The 20,273-nt window shown below is 30.9% G+C and overlaps 1 protein-coding gene across 1 annotated transcript in view; it reads left to right on the top strand.

The window, feature by feature from the left end:
* LOC124358409 (ubinuclein-2) overlaps positions 1-20,273 on the top strand; it is a 78,016-nt gene that overhangs the window by 47,361 nt on the left and 10,382 nt on the right. Inside the window, exons 16-21 of the mRNA XM_046810709.1 lie at positions 4,009-4,170; positions 6,361-6,492; positions 8,403-8,566; positions 13,206-13,281; positions 15,112-15,208; positions 17,735-17,833. Coding sequence (XP_046666665.1) covers positions 4,009-4,170; positions 6,361-6,492; positions 8,403-8,566; positions 13,206-13,281; positions 15,112-15,208; positions 17,735-17,833 — 730 coding nt within the window. The remainder of the gene's footprint in view (positions 1-4,008; positions 4,171-6,360; positions 6,493-8,402; positions 8,567-13,205; positions 13,282-15,111; positions 15,209-17,734; positions 17,834-20,273) is intronic.

Genomic DNA, 20,273 nt, shown 5'->3' on the forward strand with positions numbered 1-20,273 from the left:
AGGCAGAGACTTAATTAATGTTGTGTTTAGGAAGAATACCTGTCGCTCGAGTGACATAATTCTTCATAAACGATTTTTGAAATTTAATTGCTGGTTTTTAATCTTTAATAATTTGATATAAATAAGTTTTTTTTTTACTTCAAAAATTAACTGAATATTTAGTGTTTATTAAAAAAATTGTTGATTCCCCTATATAATTCTTTTTCCAAATTGGAATTGCATATGTTCCACTTTCTTCACTCCAATATTACATAACCATTGTCTTTGATTCAAGTAGTGACTGAGGTTTTAATGATGCAGATTACAACTGGATTCTGTTTTTACGTTAAACTTGATGTAATATGGCACATGACTGGCCTGGGTACCTTGTCCATCCCTGAATTTGATAGTCTTAGCCACTGTGTTAAAAATAACATCAATATTAGACCACGTTTTTACTTAGTAAGGTGTCTGATTGTTGTTTCCAATTGTGTAAGATAAAAAATAGGACCTATGTAAAACTTGTGATTTGGTTATTTTGATTCTTTTAATACTAACACTTCAATCCCCATCAAAACTATCCAACTGACAATCAATTTCTTCATTGAGGAATATTTCCCTATTGATATCACAATAAACTAGTTTGTGTTCTGATACAACACAAATTGTCTCTCGTTTCTTGGAAATACAACCTATTTAACAATTTCACACATGGAATGGGTGTAAATTCTTTGATGGAGAATAACACGCTTTCTTGTCAAGTTTTAAAAATAATTTTCTAAGATATGTTCTGTGGGTTGAATATTAAAAATCCTAATTTCAACTGTGGTGATTAATATTTTGTTTTGTAATAGCTATTAATAATACCTTTATGCGCATGTACACAGAATTTGTTATGTATAATAAAGGCCACACCCAAGTATGTATAACGGTAACAAACTGGTGAGTAACGTGCCAAAGTGTTACACGTAAAATACACAGAAACACTATCAGAATAATTGAATGAGTTCCAGAAAACTAAAATTCTTAGTTGTAGCCTATATTCTTTCATAAGAGACCAATGGCAAATACTGTGCACAATGGTTCGCTGTCTTTTAAAATGGCTGTTTCAAGAAAGGTTTAACAGATAGTAAAGTACTTTAAATTAAAAAATATATATAATAGAGATAAAATTTTAGAATTTTATTAACTCTTTGCAATGTGTCTTAATCTAATGTTCTAGGAATTAAACGTTTAATATTTTATTGGAATTACACAATTACTTTTATGACTTTATGAGCTTCCCCAAAGAAAACCGTAGTGTGTATATATCACATACTCATTTATAAAACAGTGTGCCAATTTTGTGTGCTAATGCACTCAGTCTAAGCATGACAAGCTTCAATAAAGACGCATGCTTCTATCTGGACTTATGCCATAACATAGACTACATATTATATAATGCCTTTATTTATTAAACGTATTATTATATCTATTATACATATTTTATATACATGTACAATGTAAGGTATATGTAAGCAATATTGTTAATACAAATTTTTTTTATTATTAACTGAATTTATTGTGTGATAAACTTAAATCTGAAATTTTAATTTTAGAATATTAACTCAATATTCAATCCATATATGCTTTTAAATTCAAAACATTCATCTTAAGAGCCTCCACCAAAGAACTTAATTTGAGGGAGAAAGAGATGTCATTGTTATTGAAACTTCAATCAAGTCCAAGACTTACTAAATACTGTTTGTATTGTCAACAAATATGTCTGGCATAAGATTCACAAAAATAATCTGTTCATCTGTTCTATTAGATCTCTTTTAGAGAAGCTAGGCATAATTTTTACATCAATTGATGAGTGAAAATGATAAAAGATGCTAAATGAATAAATTCAAAATGTATTTTTATTATTAGTTGGTGACTATAATAAAAATGTAGTAGAAGTATATAAATCGAAGGATAAAAATTTAGTTTGATCTGGTTATATATAAATTCACCCATGTGCTATTGCCATTGATAATGTCATATTAAATTTTTACAAAAATGTTATTTCTATTATTATTAAAGCAGCATTTTGTGTCCAGTTAACCGAGCTGAATGGGGATTAAGGTCTACCTCGGATACAGAAAAACTCAGATTATATAGAGATTGCAATAAAATATCTGAAGTTATAGAAAAACAAATATTAATTAATAAAAATGCTTTATATATTAATAAAACTGCAACCATGAGGCACATTTTAATCCCCTATTTGAATTGCTCGAACCATCAACACCACGTTGCGCCAAGCAAATGGCATGGCACGGTAAAAAAAAGTCAAAAACAGACCTTACGTATATTTGTACAGAAATTCTATACATGCTTCCTAAAAGGTAATTTACAAAATGTTTCAGTTAACTCAGTGGCTTGCATAATCAAAAATCAATTAGTTGGATTTTTACTGTACAACCAAAATTTTTTAATTTGCAAATAAATATAGCATATAATTACTGTAACACCAAATTCATACTAAGTAAACAGACAGTTTGGGATATAATAAATATTGTGAAAATCTTGAAAAAATCTTCATCTATATAACTTGCTGTTGACGAAACTGAAATCTCTTAAGCTGCAATGGTATAATCATTTTTTTAAATCACAGTACAAAAATTATCTTCCAATTGCAGTTTTAAAATTTCCAATAAAAGCCTTGTTTTAGTTATGATTGAAACACCAGTTTTACCAATAAATTTTGGTAATTATACAATGCTTAAATTTTAGACAATCAACAGATTCGTTGCATCCAATAAAAAATTTCAAAACATTACTCAACTGAATAACTGTTTTCCTTTAAATATAAATTTTCCCTGGGTAATAAAAATATTCATAAGTTGTTAAAATATTCTAAATGGAGATCGGATGGAAGCTTAAAACTCTTGTCCTTTATCTATTTTACTTGTAGTTTGTAAAATCTTGATTGTTAGGATATCTTTAAATATACAATAACTAATCAAAGTTCCATGTTCAGATTTGGAAAGGAAAGTAAACAACTGATGCTACATCATTCTTAATAGCTGGAGGTTTCAAACTAAATAATTTGTATATTCTTAGATCCATCCAAAACATTTTGTAGTGTCAACCATCAGAACATCAGAAACATTTTTCTGTTATCTGACACCTATTCTTTTCTTAATGAAAATTGAGATTTCTGGTATCTGCTGCTTCATAGCTGTGGCATTCATGAAATACCATAAAGTTGAATTCAGTCTTACTTAGTAAGCAGAATTAAACAAAATAGAAATAGCTAGTAAATTTTCGCTACCACTAAATTTAGAATATGATGTACCTCAGGGATCAATTCTTAGCTATGTTATTTCTATGTATGTAAATAACACCTGTCATCCTGAAATTAGGAATATGTCAATACAATATATAGAGGAGACCTATACAACTTATTTCTTGCAGATAAAAACCAATACATGTTTTTAAACTAAAAAGCTTTATGGACTTTGAACTTTTTATGAGCCAATTTAAACAATATTTCTTTTCAGATATATTGCAATATACAGGAGTTCTATAATCTGTCATGCAATATAAGTTTGGAAGAATTTTATAATTAAATTAGAATTAGGATGAATTGCGTAGTTTAGAAAGTTTGAATTTAAAAAATGTATATATAAAATTGTTAAATCTAAAACTTTGTAGATATCAACATGTTTATTTAGAAACCTTTGTCACAAGCAGAGGGCACATTATTTAGTTAACTCTCTGAAATATATATATATATATATATATATATATATATATAGAAAACAATAAGAACTCTTTCAGAATTATATAGTTTTATTCCTTTTAATCATTATTATGTAAAGTAATAAAATTTAAACTTTTATAAATAATGTTTATTGTGTGTCATATAACACAGCTCAATGCTGTATCTTTCTTAATTTGTATGATAAGTAACTCTGTATGGAACCAGATGATAATGATTGGGGTCCTAAACCTGAAATTATTTAACATTTATTGTTTGTAATACTGTGGTGGTGGGTGCAGAACACTGCCGTTGTAGAGAGCAGCAAGAAGAGTGCGAACACTGAACGACGAATGAGTGATGAGACGACCACTGCCACAGATATCCTCAGTCAGATCATCAGCGAAAGTCTCCTGGCCCCCTCCACTCCTGCACCGCCACCGCCACCTGTACATTACAACAAGGTGAACTTATTCTATCATATGACTTTGGTTTTAATAGTAATCTTGTTGACGTTTCATTAATAAAAGCCTTAAGTAATGTTATTTTTGGTCTGTCAGTTTCTTTATTCCATAACAGTTGCATTAATGAGTATAACCTATTTACCAAGATTTGAAAGTATGTTAAACCTAGTAATTTAGTTCAAATCTAGATTCACTCATTTCTACTAGCTAAATTTTCAAGAGTTTCTTAGCTTTTTCAACCAAATCTTTGGAAGACTCACACAAAATGAGAATTACTGAAAATTTAATTTAAAAAAATGTATAATTTTATCAATAAAAATTATTGTAAAACTTACATACATTTTAGGTATTTTACATTTGCTTACGTGAAGAAGACAAGTGAAATATTTGCATAGTAACTGCTATCTATATGAAATATTCAAATTGTCCCAGTAGAAAAGAAGAATGCAGTAATTCCAAAATCAAAGGGTAATTCATACATCTCTGTAAAAAATCTAAAACTTGTCTTAGAGGAAATTACTGCTTCTTTAGGTGATGCATTTTTGCAAGAACTGAATGAACCCATAACACAGTTATGGTGGAAAGAGCTGATTCAATGCGAATGTTGAGTTTAGCTCCAGTTCACCTTCCTCTCACGTCCAGCATCTGAAATCTTATGCTGTTGCAGACTTGACTCCTGAAATCTGAAGTCATGTTCGTCTGAAGGGATCTAAAGATAGTACCAAAGTAGGTGACGAAGAACGAAGAAGGTTAAAACAAACCCCCCACATCGTTGCAACATTAGATAGAGACACCCAGACTACAAAAAAATGTGCACCTAATGAGACAATGAGAATACCTCTTCACCGAGATTGCACTACTTAGATTGAGGTGGAATATATAATATTAAAGTTGAGATGTTGCCCTGAGCGTGTAAGTTTGATAACATCACTGAACTCTTATCAGCTTTACCAGTCGCTTTGTCATACTGGAATTACCCATATGATTTATTGGTTAAAATGCAAGAATCTTAGACATACTCACTGGATATTGTCTGTACTAACTTGAAAGCTCATGAGGAATTGTTATATATGTTATGGGCCCAAATTTAATGGAACTCTTGTAAAAGCATCTTGAAGTCACAACATTGACTTCAAAGGTCATTTTCCAATAAAATTGAGAAATATGTATCTACTGACTATTATTGATAAATTGTCACATTTTCTATTTGCATATCATTGCTGAGATGTGTCTTCAAGTACTGTTGTAGGATGGCCCAAAATCTTTTTCTTCACCTTTGGAACTTTCATGCACATACATTTAGATCACGGAATATCAAGACGTTAAATTTTTCCTGCGATTCCTTTTTCCTCAGGAAATGGTGAAGTTGAATGCATAATTGGTAGTCTACACTGTAGAAAATATCAATATTGTGCTCTTAAGACACAAGATCTTCCAGTACAAAACTTAGAGGACATAATACAGAAATCTCTGCATGCTATGCGATCACTGTAGTGCACGTCTATCCCACATGTAAGATTCTTTCTAAGAAACTGTGCATGATATTTGCTTAATAAATACAATATGAGAACCAGCAAATTTGAGGATCTTGTAGAAGTCAGGTTGATGGACCCTCAGTCTGCGTTGATTTGTAAAACATGATGTTGAATCCACGGTTTCTCTCAGGCAACTCAGTTGGTCCAAACGACTCCTTTTATTTACCAGAATGGACACCTTGATTCATCACCAAGCTAAAGAATCGAAACTGGTTTCAAGCCAATCTGAGATGAATTTGCCACTTCTACCAATCAGAATAAGCATGTAGACTCGTCACCTAATACATAAGGTAAAACTGGAGACAAGACCAACTGATGAAGAACCAATATATTTTTAATTTGAGCCTGTGCATTTAAAAAGAGCCTATTTCTATTAAAATTAACAAATCATAATTAGGAAATTTGGTAAAACAAGGTAAAATAGTTGTAGTCTGTTAAAAAGTTGTTACTGCTTAGTTATTCCTCTATGACTTTCATGTTACTTTTTTATTATTAATCTTATAATAATAAAATCTAATATAATATTATTAATTAAGATTATTTCCTGCATGCCAGTTTTTTTTTCCATAACACTTATTAAGCGATCAAGTAGCAACAGTAACTAAGTTTACTTATTGAAACTCATATTCTAAATCATTCTGTGCACTTTTTTAAGGTGGTAGAAGAAATAAAGGTGGAGACTCCACAGAGCAAAAGTCAGGCATTGCTGATTGATGTCATGAAAGACCTGAAGGAGCTAAATGACCTTAGTAGTGGGGGGACCTTGGACACCAAACATGACAGTAAGGTAAACACACTTTATCTTGCAATGCAGTGATTTACATTTTACTAGTAAATTAAGCAATAATGATATATGTGTGCAAAGTAAATACACTAAGCTTATTTCTGTTTCAAAGAAAATTAAACTCCTTTATGGCAATAAGTACTTCTAATTGAAAACCGAAAATAAATTCAGATTCAGGGTCCCCACTTGCCCATGAAAACCGTGACTAAGCCGTTAATTTAATTCACCATAAAATAACCTTTAATTAAGCTATGAATTTAATTTACAAACCATGAAAATCTCTACAACTTGCAATTACATGAAACAAGATACATTGTTGCTGCGACTATATTGTAAGGTCTGATTCTTACTTGAACGAGAATTGCACAAGCCTAATCACAGCAGCTGGTCCTGGCGCAATTTAGTGGTGTACCTGATCACATGGAAAGGTTCACATGAGCGAGCGCGAGCTGGCCAATCGCAGCCCCGATGAAGTAGTAGTGTTTGGGGAAGCATTAGACAATTCACACTTGCTACCAGTCGTCGCAGTCGATCTTTCTTGAAATATGGATGTCAGTGGATTCAGATGGAGAGGAGTCCATGGGTGTTTTGATACCTCAATAACATATAAACAGTACATTTTGTACACAATGACGTTAGTATTTTATCTTTTTTGAATTGCATTATTTTGTATGATATCTGTGCACTGCTAAATAAAAGCTTTGATTATTAAAATCTAGATTGTCTTGTAAATAAAAAGTGTGTCATTCTCCTGACCAGTACGCAGTTCTGTTCTTAGATAGCATTTAACAAAACACCACTCTGAATATTTTAAATAGTCCTCTTTATTAGCAAGCACTCTAAATACTATGATAAGTAATTTCCATGTGGTATTAAGACGAATCATGCTGATGCTCTGGTGATGTTTACATACTCAACATTGTTTCAGTGTAATGATCTTTCTTTTGTACCTCACTTCAAGTTTATATTTTATTAAATGTGTAATGCATATTTTCATAAGTTTTTAGATCTGTACTCATTATAAACAAAATGTAAACTTTTTTATATCTTAAAATTCAATTGATGATATTATTCTTATTATAATGAAAGATGAAATGAATTCATTTCCTACACAGTGGATTTATGGTATTTCTGATGTTCCACTCCTGTATACACACACGTTTCACTTTTCATGTAACGAATCAAATTATTATTGATGTAGGTTTTTGACCTAGAAATCCTGCTTTTTTACCTCATAGTCAAAATTAAACAGCATTATTCCAAGGGGTTGGTGCGAAAGTAGATAGGTGTCCTTAATGCTAACTTATGTTCCTTTTTGTTAGAGTCGTACCATGATACAAATCAGATGATTGCCTGGTCTTTGGCCACAGTGTAAAAGTATCTTGCAGATCACTACTCATCTACCATTAAAACTACTGCCAAACTTACTTCAAGTTTTTGTCTTCTTATTCCCACAGATATTTTCTTTGGAATGTGATCCCAAATAACACTTATTTTTTTACATGTCATGTAATCAAAACAAACAGCACACAAAAACCATTTACCAGGTTAGCCAACACAACAAACAGATAGTATATATTAATCTATAATAAGTAAAAATAGCATGTGTGGTGTTTGATGGAAGGAATGATTCTAATTCCAGCTAACAAATAATTGTCATACTCTCGTATAAGTACTTTTAGAATAGCTTTACAATCTAATAAAGGTTCAACTGTTACATACCATTGCAAACATGACATTGCAGGCTATAAAACAGCAACAAGAAACATTTTTGTAAAAAAAATAAATAAATAAAATGGTGCACTGACCTCCTTAAGTTGTGAATGTGATGTAATTTTTTAATCTGTGTTATGATAATAATTTGTGTCAAGGATCGAGTGATTATTAATATAAACTATTTTGTAATCACCCAGAAAAACAATTACTCAGGCGCTTCATGGTCAAAGCCTGTCAAAACACCCGACAGTGTCTCCAAGACGTCTCAGTACCAGAATGAGTTCTTGAAGCACCTGAGGAACTCCCAAAGCAACACTCTTTCCCCTGCATCTAACCCCGCATATTCGAGGCACAGTGACAGGTATGTCATCTACATATGTGTAAGAACATATAGAAAGCAACACTCTTTTCCCTGCACCTAACCCCGCATATTCGAGGCACAAATGAATGAATGAATGTTTATTGTCATATTACATCTTACAAAGATCCAGCTATGCTGGTAAGACAGATGACATAGTCAGAAATTTCCCTTTTTTTCGGTCTCCCATCGTTAGTACTAATAGATTTAACAAGATTCTAACTAAAATGATTTGCTAACAAATAAATAAGCTCTATTATAAATAACAGTATTAACATTTTCAGCTATGTATAAATTAACTATAAACTAATTAACAGTATTAAAACCTATGTCAAACATTTATTTTGAAAGCATTCCTGAGTCAGATAACATTAAAATTGTAGTACACCATAATGTAATAACAATCATTCATTAAACTAATTAACAAATAAAACAATAAAATTAGTTAAATAATTAACGAATAAAACAATAAATTACTAAAACAATTAACAAGTAAAACAATAAAATTAATAAAACCATTAACAAATCAAACAATAAAATTGGTAACAATATAACAATATTCAAAAAACAAAATGGAGATAAATTATTGAATTTTGTATTATATTAAATTAAGTTTTTTAGGAGAAAACACTTAATCTTCATAACTAGATTATTATGTTTTTGTCATTTAGAAATTCGGAAATCTTGTAATAAGCCTTTTTGACAAACATACTTTTTATTCTATCTAAGAATTCAACTTGTGGCATTTGTTTGAAATTGTTAGGCAATTTGTTGTAAAGTTTAATACCCATATAATACAAATTTTTTTTAAATATGGCTGTGGTGTGTACAGGATATATTAACAAATTGGTATTTCTAGTATTGTGTTGATGAATAGTTTTTTCTTTAGAAAACCAGTTCAAGTTTTGATGAACTTGACTCAGTACTTCATACATGTACACACAAGGGACAGTAAGAATCTTCAGTTTCTTAAATTTTTCTTTACAAGAACTTCTTCTGGATGAGAATGTCATTATTCTTATAATCTTTTTTTGGATTTTTAACACTTTTTCTGTTATCTCTACTGAGCCCCACAATGTAATTCCAAACTTCATAATTGAGTAAAAATAGCCATAGTATAGGGTCATCTTTGTTTTTAAACTTATGATGTGTGTAACACAGCTCATATTAAAACAAATAGAATTGAGTTTTTTACATAAGTTTTGTATTTGTCCTGTCCATGTCATATGCTCATCAAAACAAACTCCCAATAGTTTTACATTTTTGCAGCTATTTATTTGTTCTTTATCTATTGTGACTGTAAACATTTCTTCTCTTTGCTGTCTGTTTTTGAAGTGAATAATATTTGTTTTTGTAGTATTCAGAATCATTCCTTTAACTTTAAACCACTCTTCTAATTTAACTATAGTTTGTTCTACTAATAATTTCATTACATGTAAGTTTTTCTCCTTGATTATAGCTGTGGTGTCATCAGCATATAAGACTAATTTCGTGTCTATGTCTTGTGGTAGATCATTTGTATACAATGTAAATAGTAATGGTCCTAAGATCGATCCTTGCGGAACTCCTGACACTACATTTTCATACTCTGAATGATACTTTTTATATTCTGATACTTAAGTTGTTTTTTGTTTTCTCCCTGTAATATATGACTTAAACCAATTTAAAGATGTGCCCTCCACTCCATATAATTCTAATTTCTTCATTAAGATATCATGATCTACACAATCAAATGCCTTTGATAAATCACAGCACACTGCCACTGTACACTGTGATCCATCCAAAGCACTGTAAACTTCCTCTGCAAGGTTGGTAAGTGCCGTGTCAGTTGAGTAATTTTTTCTAAAGCCATGTTGACATCCAGTAATCAGACTATTTTTTTCTAGGTATTTGTATAATTGATGGTTTACTACTTTCTCATATAGCTTGGAAAACACTGGTAACAATGAAACCGGACGATAGTTTTTGACTTGAGTTTTCTCACCTTTTTTGTAAATGGGTTTCACTACTGAATATTTAAGCTTGTCTGGAAAAACACCTGTTCCTAATGATTGATTAACCAAATTTGTTATTGGCTTCACAAGATATTCCTTACAGTCTTTAACAATTATTGAGGGAATTTCGTCCCAGCCAGTAGACCACTTGTTAGGCAACGTTGATATTAATTTATAAATTTCTTTCGCTTGAACAGGTTTAAAACGAAAAGACGTACTGTTAACTTTTTGTAATTTTCCCATTGCTTTTACCGGAGAGCTTTTTATATTCAATTGTTCTACAGTCTTTAAATAAGATTCATTAAAATGATTAACCATCTCACTATGTTCTCTAATTACTTTCCCATTAACCACTATTTCTCTTACTCCATCGTGATTTTTTGTGTTTATACTAATTTCCTGTTTTATAACTTGCCAGGCTGCTTTACCCTTGCAGTTAGATTGTTCTATATATAAATCATTAGCTCTACGCTTAGCTTCTCTAACAACCTTTTTAAAAATTGTATTATATATTTTATAATGGGTTTTAATTTCTTCATCATTTGAAACTTGTGCTTGTTTGTGGAGTTTTCTCTTATTTCTACTTGAAATTTGTAACCCTTTTGTTATCCACTTTGCTCTAATCTTCCCTCTAATTTTGACGGATTTAAGTGGAAAAGAATAATTAAACATGAATAGGAATTCTCTTAAGAAACTATCAAAGTTTTCATTCACTTTTTTGGCATTGCTGAATTCCCATTCAGTATTTTTAACATTGATCATAAAGTCATGTCTAGCTTCTTTAGTGTATCTTCTCTGAATAACATATTTATCCCTACTTATATTTTCAAATATTGGCAAAGTTGTTATAATAGCATTGTGGTCAGAGAGGCCAACATTCGTAACTAAAAAATTATCAATCTTAAACCTATTGTTTGTTATTATGTTATCTAGACATGTTCCACTTGCTGGTCTTGTTACCTCAACAATATTTATTTTAAAGCCATTATAATTAAGTATTTCATATAATGTTTGTGGTTCCTTTTTATTTAATACATTGATGTTGCAGTCTGTAGCTATTAAAATATTGACATTTTTTTTATTTCTGAATTTATTCAATAAACCACCAAGTTTTTCAAGAAAAATATTAAGGGTGCAATTATCCGGAGTTCTGTATAAAGATATTATAATTATTGGAGTTTTTAAATCCAAAAGTTCTATTATGGAGCATTCAAAGTAATAGTTGTCATTGTACATTTTTAAATCATTTCGGACCTTAAAGTTTATTCCAGAGTTTTCTCTGACCAAGATTGCCGAACCTCCTCTAGTACAGTTTTCTCTAACATAAAAATCAGCTAATTTGAAAAATTCAATATTATTCAATAAATTTACATTTTCTTTTGAAAGCCAGTGTTCATTCAAGCATATTATACAGATTTTTTCTCCCAAATCTGCAAGCAATAAGTTAAGTTCATCCAGTTTGCTTTTAATTCCCTGAATATTTAAGTGTATTAACAAACAACTAGAGTTACCAATTAAATTGCTACACAGTGACATAATATTACACAAAATATTACACAGTGACAGGTATGTCATCTACATATGTGTAAGAACATATAGAAAGCAACACTCTTTTCCCTGCACCTAACCCCGCATATTCGAGGCACAGTGACAGGTATGTCATCTACATATGTGTAAGAACATATAGAAAGCAACACTCTTTCCCCTGCACCTAACCCTGCATATTCGAGGCACAGCGACAGGTATGTCATCTACATATGTGTAAGAACATATAGAAAGCAACACTCTTTCCCCTGCACGTAACCCCGCATATTCGAGGCACAGCGACAGGTATGTCATCTACATGTGTGTAAGAACATATAGAAAGCAACACTCTTTCCCCTGCACGTAACCCCGCATATTCGAGGCACAGCGACAGGTATGTCATCGACATATGCGTAAGAACATAAGTAAAAGCAACACTCTTTACCCTGCACGTAACCCCGCATATTCGAGGCACAGCGACAGGTATGTCATCTACATGTGTGTAAGAACATAAGTGAAAGCAACACTCTTTCCCCTGCACATAACCCCGCATATTCGAGGCACAGCGACAGGTATGTCATCTACATGTGTGTAAGAACATAAGTGAAAGCAACACTCTTTCCCCTGCATCTAACCCCGCATATTCGAGGCACAGCGACAGGTATGTCATCTACATATGCGTAAGAACATATAGAAAGCAACACTCTTTCCCCTGCACCTAACCCCGCATATTCGAGGCACAGCGACATGTATGTCATCTACCTGGATTTAAGAACTTAGTACTGGATATAAAGAAAGCTATAGATAGAAATAATAAATAAATATCTCTATATGGATCATTAAAATGTTTGTGAAATGTGTATTAAAGTGACCTAGTTGTAATTTTGTATAGTTTTTTACTTAATATTTTAGTTGTTTATAAAATTGATTTTATTTAGTTTTATTTTTAGATTTTTATTAAGAATGCTCATGTTATTTCCATTTATGTGTAAATATTTACAGCTAATTGTAGTTACAGATACAATATTCTTCTCATTTAAGCATTTATTTAAATATTGAAGAGTTTTAATGAAATTTACTGTATGGTATAATCAAACTATTTAAAACAAATTGACTTGTTTCAGCCCATACGAAAACTCGCCATATTTAAATGAAATTAACAAATCTGTTCTTAACTCTTCGCCGCACTTATCTGCTCAGGTAAGAAATAAACATAATAGTCATTATAAGTTGCGTAAAGTCAAGTTACAATTGTTATTTAAATTTTAACTTTTACTAAAATTCTAGAATTTATAATCTTGTAAAATTCATATTTTACCACCATCTATATTGCAATATTTAGTATTGAATTTTAAATTTTACAAACATTTCTAGCATTATAATACATTCAAAATTCATATTTTACCCTCCATATTGCAATATTTAGTATTTAATTAGTATTTTAATGTTTTCATTCTAAAATATGTTTGTCATTGTTTCTGTAAGGGATCTCAGTCCTCTCACAGCCTATATACAACGGCTATTCCAAAATTAACTGTATTCACTTACAGCACTGGTAGTAGTTAGAGCAGCACTCTCTCACACACACAAGTGCTTGTGTTTGGTCAGTCGGCATGTAGCCGTGGCAGTTAGAAGGTCGTATGATGAACTCTAAGACGTTGTCACTGGATGGCTAAAATGATGCACAGGTGGCAACATTTTTTGAAGAAGGTATTTCTAAGTTTGTCAAAAGATACAATACATTTTGTTTTCAAATGAATATAATAAAATATATTTATCTGATTGGTTAGCGCTTACTTTTGGAATAGCCCTTGTACAAATAAAATCTGTGGTGTGTAATACTATGTATTCAGATTTAATAAAAACAAGCAGATTCACCTTAAGTTATTGTAATGTTTGGTCAGTTCCTGTGTTATTTGTTACTATGAAATAAGATTGTAGCCCCATTCTGAAAAAGTACCACCATTTTTACTATGGATAATAAAAAAAACTTGATTCCAATTCAGAAACCAGTACCAAAATTTGGCCTCAATTCTGAAATTGATGCAGATTTCTGTATAGATACTCTCGTAGCGATCAGTAATTGTGTACTACTGGTCACCTGTCATTCACAAATAGACTTACTTGGATTGTGACGCATCACTAGTTGTTATATTGTGGAATCTTGGCTTTTTAAACATATTTCAAGCACTTCTGTGGATTTTATTAATTATTCTGTAATAAAATACCTTGAAAATAATGGTCCAATTGAGTGAAAAGAGATTTTTGAAAATGAGATTTTTTAAATAAATTTAAAAAATGTGCTCCATTCAAGATGTTATTTTAGTTCATTTCTATTTATGTTCTTAGTCATTTATATTTATTTAAATACATCAGTAAGGGAAACACCTAATAATAATATAATAAACTTATTAACTTGATCATCTTATGTATCAATGTAAAAATACCAGTCAATCTCTATATACATTCTATTTACAATTTGCGGTAGAATACATCAAATCATAATGTTTTAAATAAACAAAACTTAATAAAATTAAAAACCGTTTTCAGCTGATTAAATTAAAATTTTTGCTTTAACAGAACAGAAACACAATACCTTCATAACAAAATGCAGTTAACAGTGCATATTTTAAAAAGGAATTAAATTAATTTAGTTAATAATTTAGCGGTCAATACTTTGTTAATTGTGCCTCTAACCCCACTGCTGCAATAGGCCAAAACATCTTTTTCTTTCCCAACATCCTTCATAAAATGCACTGCACATTTATTTGAAGACTATTTATACTATATTTGATTTGCAATTGTTAATGACAAGGCTACAGTAGTAAAAAAAGTTAATGTAAGTTGCCTGCCTGTGAGTGCAAACCGTTGACTGTGTACAATTGGGATTATTTTGATATTAGCTATAGTTAAAATTTAATTATTGGAGTGTTTGATATATGAATAAATGAATTGTTAAAATCCTAGAAGCACGAAGCATCTACAGTGAATTAACTTGTAAGTTCATGGAAATCCTCTGTTTGGTTACAGAGCATGTCTTCACTGGCAGGATCTCCTGGAAGTAAAATTACTCAGATGAACCAAGGTTGTATCATGAAAGCTCTTCCAAACACAGGGATATCATCAGGTTATATTGTGTTTGTTTTTTAGTAGCTTTGTAAAAATAACATTTATTTATCTTGAATTGCTTATGAAAGGTTTAAACTCTTGTATGTTCTTTTATGTGGTGGATTGATCACTATTTAAACGCATTTTAAGATGTCACACGACTTTTTATTGCTATATTAATATAACAAAGTATTCAAAATCCATATTTTTCTAATTCAACTAATTTCACATAGGTTTTATATGTACTTATAGTTTAACCGTGGAACTGGCCAAGATCTAATATAAGGCATTTATTATCGGGTATCTGAAAGTCTCTTATGTTTTGTTTTATTACATCTTTAAATGTGGTTTAATACTATCCTATACTGATACCAATAATTGAAAGAGTAATTTTAAACAATTAACCCAATGAACACCTGAATTGTTCGTTTTATAATCAGCTGATTATTTGTTTACTTTCATACTGATACTTGTATCATCTGTGTTCATTGTGTCAGTGTATCATTTTCAGGTTTATGTTATAGGAATATTTGTGTATATTAGTTTGTGTGCATTATATCAGCATTTTATTCTTTCCACTCCACTTTATTTTGCCTTCATTCCACAACATTACTACATTGCGTTATGAGTTATGTGACCGAACAAATCAAGTGGATCTTGAAGTTTAACTTTTGTGCTAAGTTACAGTTTAGACCATCTGTAAAAATGTTTCTTCATTTACTATATGAAATTAAAATTAAAAACAACCTAGTTTTTTTACTCAGAATTGATATTTTACTACAAAAAAAAAATGAATCAACTTAAACTTTTTTATATTTTTACACGCTTTTATTAAGGTTTAAGTACAGAAATGATAACATTTCCTATTATCTGAAGTGTTCCTTAAATCCTACTAGGAATAAAACTATGTATTTGTTTCATACCATATGTATGAAAATTAAATTAAATAAATCTCCAAAATGATCCTAAAAGATTGCACCACTAAGATAATTTAAACGCCAGTTTCAGGGTTATATTGGTCCCATCTGTTTTATGAAATGGCTCAAAGGTTAAGTTAAGTAATATTTAAGTGGAAATTTTTCAATATGGAAGTTTTTCAGTTATTTTAGTAGAATAAAGAGAATGTTCACTGTCTTTGCATGAAATGTAGATTTACTACTGCATACATGAAACAATAAGAACAGTCTAGAGAATAGTTTTGTAGGGAAAAAAGTGTTCGATAAGAACAGTGTTTTGTAGAGATTAGTAGGCACAAGAAAAGGCAGACTGTTTCTTAGGTTTGGAGACTGTTTTAAAGTGTAAAATAAGAAATATTTTGCAATTTTGAATGAGACTTGTCTAGAAACCACCTTTAGGTTGCTCATGAAAGAAGTCTTTGTCACCACAAACACATACTCTGGTATTATGGTCATATAAATTGAAAGAGGCAGGATCTCAGTCCCCAACTTCTAGATTAGTTTTACTGTGATCATCACTTCCCTTCTCCTCCTTTCCTATTCCTCTGTTTTTGCCTAGACTTTTATGTCACTCCTTTATTTGTAAATAGCTACCCTGTGAAAGTTTTTAATGTTATTATTAATACTTGATTATACTAATTAGGCTTAATATTTATTCATACTACATGTATAGTATTTGTTTTCCTTGTCCATCTTTCTTCTATTTTATTGCTCAGTTCCCATTATCCCTACTTAACTTTAATTTCTATTTCAATCGATCCTCTAGTAGGTGCATGTGTTGTAACAATATTTTACAAGAAGAATTTTCAGTAAATATTTATGAATACACAAATTGGCCTTTTAATATGTTCAGTCAGTTCTTGATAATGTTGTCTAGTTTTCACTAACTGTGTGTAATATACCAAAGAGTTTCTGTCTGGTACAGGAAATTATTCAGTGCAGTTCAAGTTTTATTGCTGAAATAACAAATGTTTATGGTGCAGAAAATAATAAGTTTTGTTGAGAGCTTTTTTTAAGAAAAGTTTGCTTCTGGGTTGGCTAAATGACACAGATCACTGTAAGGATGGTAAAAAATGTCAGTTCCGTCCTACTATGGAGCCAATGCTCAGATGCTTTCCTTCACTTAATAGACCTTTTAGTGGTTAACCCTGTCAGTTAAAAAGTTATATTCATGCAAGCTTAAAGTTAAAATATAACAAATTAGTTTCATTTAAAAACAAGATTCTTTAGATTCTATATAAGATGATTGGTGGACATTAGGAGAGTTAATAAAACAAGACTAAAATAGCCTACAAATGTTTGAGTTGTGTAGTTAATGGTTATTTAAACCAGTGTACTGAACTATTGTTGTTCTGCTGCACCAAAAATATTTACTGGCAAGTTACAAATTATTTCATTGTTGGAACCAATTAAAAATCTATTTGGGAAATATTAAAATAATTTTTATATGGAGCAAAATTGTTTACTAATAGTTACAAAAGAGCAGTAAATATCCAGTAGGACTCCCCCCCCCCCCCCCCCCGTTACATTACCAAGAACTGACAGCCTACAAGTGGGTGGTACTAACCTGTGGTTCTGTGGGTCTCCAGGAAACCCTCACAGGTTTATAACACAGATGGACTACGGGACAGACAATCAGCACTTGTTGGGGCTCGGCCACTACGGACTGGCCGGCTGGCCATATTCTGGTAACTGTTTTCATTAACCTATTGTGTGTTGGTGAGACTGTCATCTTCCTCTTGCTGTTTTGTCTAAGTTTATGTGTTGTTTGTGACCATCAAAGCATTAAATTTTGGATTGTTTATGAAAATTTGTGGCTTGTAAATTGTACAATTTCATATCAGTGGCGAGCCAGCCACGGAAGATGTTTTGGTGGAACCAGAGTTCCGGGATTATGGGAACAACACAAGGGAAGGAAAACTGGAGGCACTTTAAATGCCAAAAAGTGTTAAATAGTCCTGAAATAGATCAATTTTATAAATGTTTTGCTCTAAATCTTAAAAATAAGTTTTAAAAAATAAAAATAAAATAACCAAAAAAAAAACCAATTAACCCTTTGCGGTCGGTCGTCGACTATAAGTCGACCGCGGCAGTTTCGCTGAATGCTCGCATGTCGACAATAGGTCGACCGGATAATGTCACTGCTTGTTTGTCCATTTCTAACCTATTGCTGTTCGGTATTTGAGTTATTCGGTACTTTGGACTTCTATTTTGGTTACGTGAATGCTACGTCGATCTTTATTCACGATATAGGAGGCATTGGAAGTGAAAATAGAAGACCAATACAAATACAACTGACGTCTGCACTTGCGCCGTGTTTACAAATATGGCTGGTCCAAGTACAAGTTTTACTGACGATGACGAAATATTAGATGATTGTGATAGTATTTTCAGTGAAATTAGTATCCAAAATGAAGAACAGATTATTGAAGAAGACCGTAATAGTGATTGTGAGTTGAATCATAGTGAAAATTCTTCTGAAAACATTGTGGTAAATGACGGTAACCTAGTCGCCAGTAACCTAGACGACGAAAGTGATGCGTTTAGATTGGAAACTTTAGGTAATGATGGGGAAGACTTTGATCAATTCGTGGATAATATGATAGAAGTAGGACAAGGAGATGCAAATAATAGAGTTAGGCCTAGGCTACAAACTAGTAGACTAAGAGGAAGAGCTAGACATGTTACCCAAAGTAGGCCTAGGGCTGGACCAGGGCAAAATTATAATATATATAATGTATTATATATAATATTATATAATATAATGAATAACATGTATCTGATGAGATCCTAGTGCCTTTTCACCTGTATTTATGTAATTTTGGTTTATTACATATTATGTATAAAAAAATAAAAATTATGTTTTTATATTTTTATACTTCTTTTTTAAATGTTACTTAAAGTTATAAAAAAATTCTATAAAATAATGTAAATATTCTTTTTAGGTTATTTACATTGATATATAAAGAGAAAAAAAATAAAAAAGTTGCAGAAAAAGGGATTTAAAACTTGCATTTGTGTATTGTAAAAGAACTGTAAACTAACAGAAATTAAATACGACCTGAGGACAGTCGAAGCAATTTTATTGAGACCTCAAAGGGTTAAAAACCCATTAACAATGATCAAGTCTGTGTCTCTTTTGGTAATAAATCAATTGAAAATATAAATTCCGCTAAATTTAGCCCAACCCTATGTGTGATAAGTGAACAATCTCACTCCCTAATCCACATCTCCAGTTCTAGTGGTTGTCTTGTAACACCTATGCTAGGAGAATTCCATAGCCACCTCAAACAAACGTTATGAAATTTTTTTTTTTTCTTAAAAGAGATGAAACTCTTAATACATTAAAGTCCATTTCATTACATAAATCTACTTTAAAGAATATTAACAGCACATAACCGATAATACATAATTAATTTGTTAATTATTTTGAAAAAAAAGTATCAGAATACATAAGAAGTTCCAATAAAAATACAACCTAAAATTCTAAAGTACTTTCTAGTACAGATTTCAAACAAATTATTTAAAATATTTAGTTGTCACAATGAATAAAAAAATAACATATAAAATACCATCAGTTCTCTTCCCTTTATAATTTTATTATTCTCCTTAAGATGAGAGAAAGTTGAATATGAGAGTGAAATTGATTGACAATAAGACATACATGAAATGAGCAATAATATTCCATTGAAATTTAAAATATTTTGATGGATTTAAAATTGTGTTTCATGACCATTGCCTTTAAATTACCAAAAAATTATATATTTTAGAATTGTTTACAGATAATATGAATATTTTGTTGTTGCTAAAACATTAAAGTATTGTGCGGAATTCTTATAATTTATTATTTGTATTCCAACTAGATAATATGTAGTAAAATGTTAATTTTACTCCAATTCATAAATTTCTTTTTCTTGTGTCCTGTACTCACAAATTTTGATTATTGATGTAGTTTTTCTTTGATAACAAATGGAACTCATCATGTACAGAAGATAAGTGGATAAATTGTTACATATTATAACTAAATGGTAGTAGAGTTCACAGAAGTGTATTGCAAAATGACACAATATTGTGTACATTACAGTTATTTATGTGTGCAGTTTCCATAGTTGTTCCTAGTAAAAGTGT

The sequence above is a fragment of the Homalodisca vitripennis genome, chromosome 3 (genome assembly GCF_021130785.1).
Source record: "Homalodisca vitripennis isolate AUS2020 chromosome 3, UT_GWSS_2.1, whole genome shotgun sequence".
Taxonomy (NCBI): domain Eukaryota; kingdom Metazoa; phylum Arthropoda; class Insecta; order Hemiptera; family Cicadellidae; genus Homalodisca; species Homalodisca vitripennis.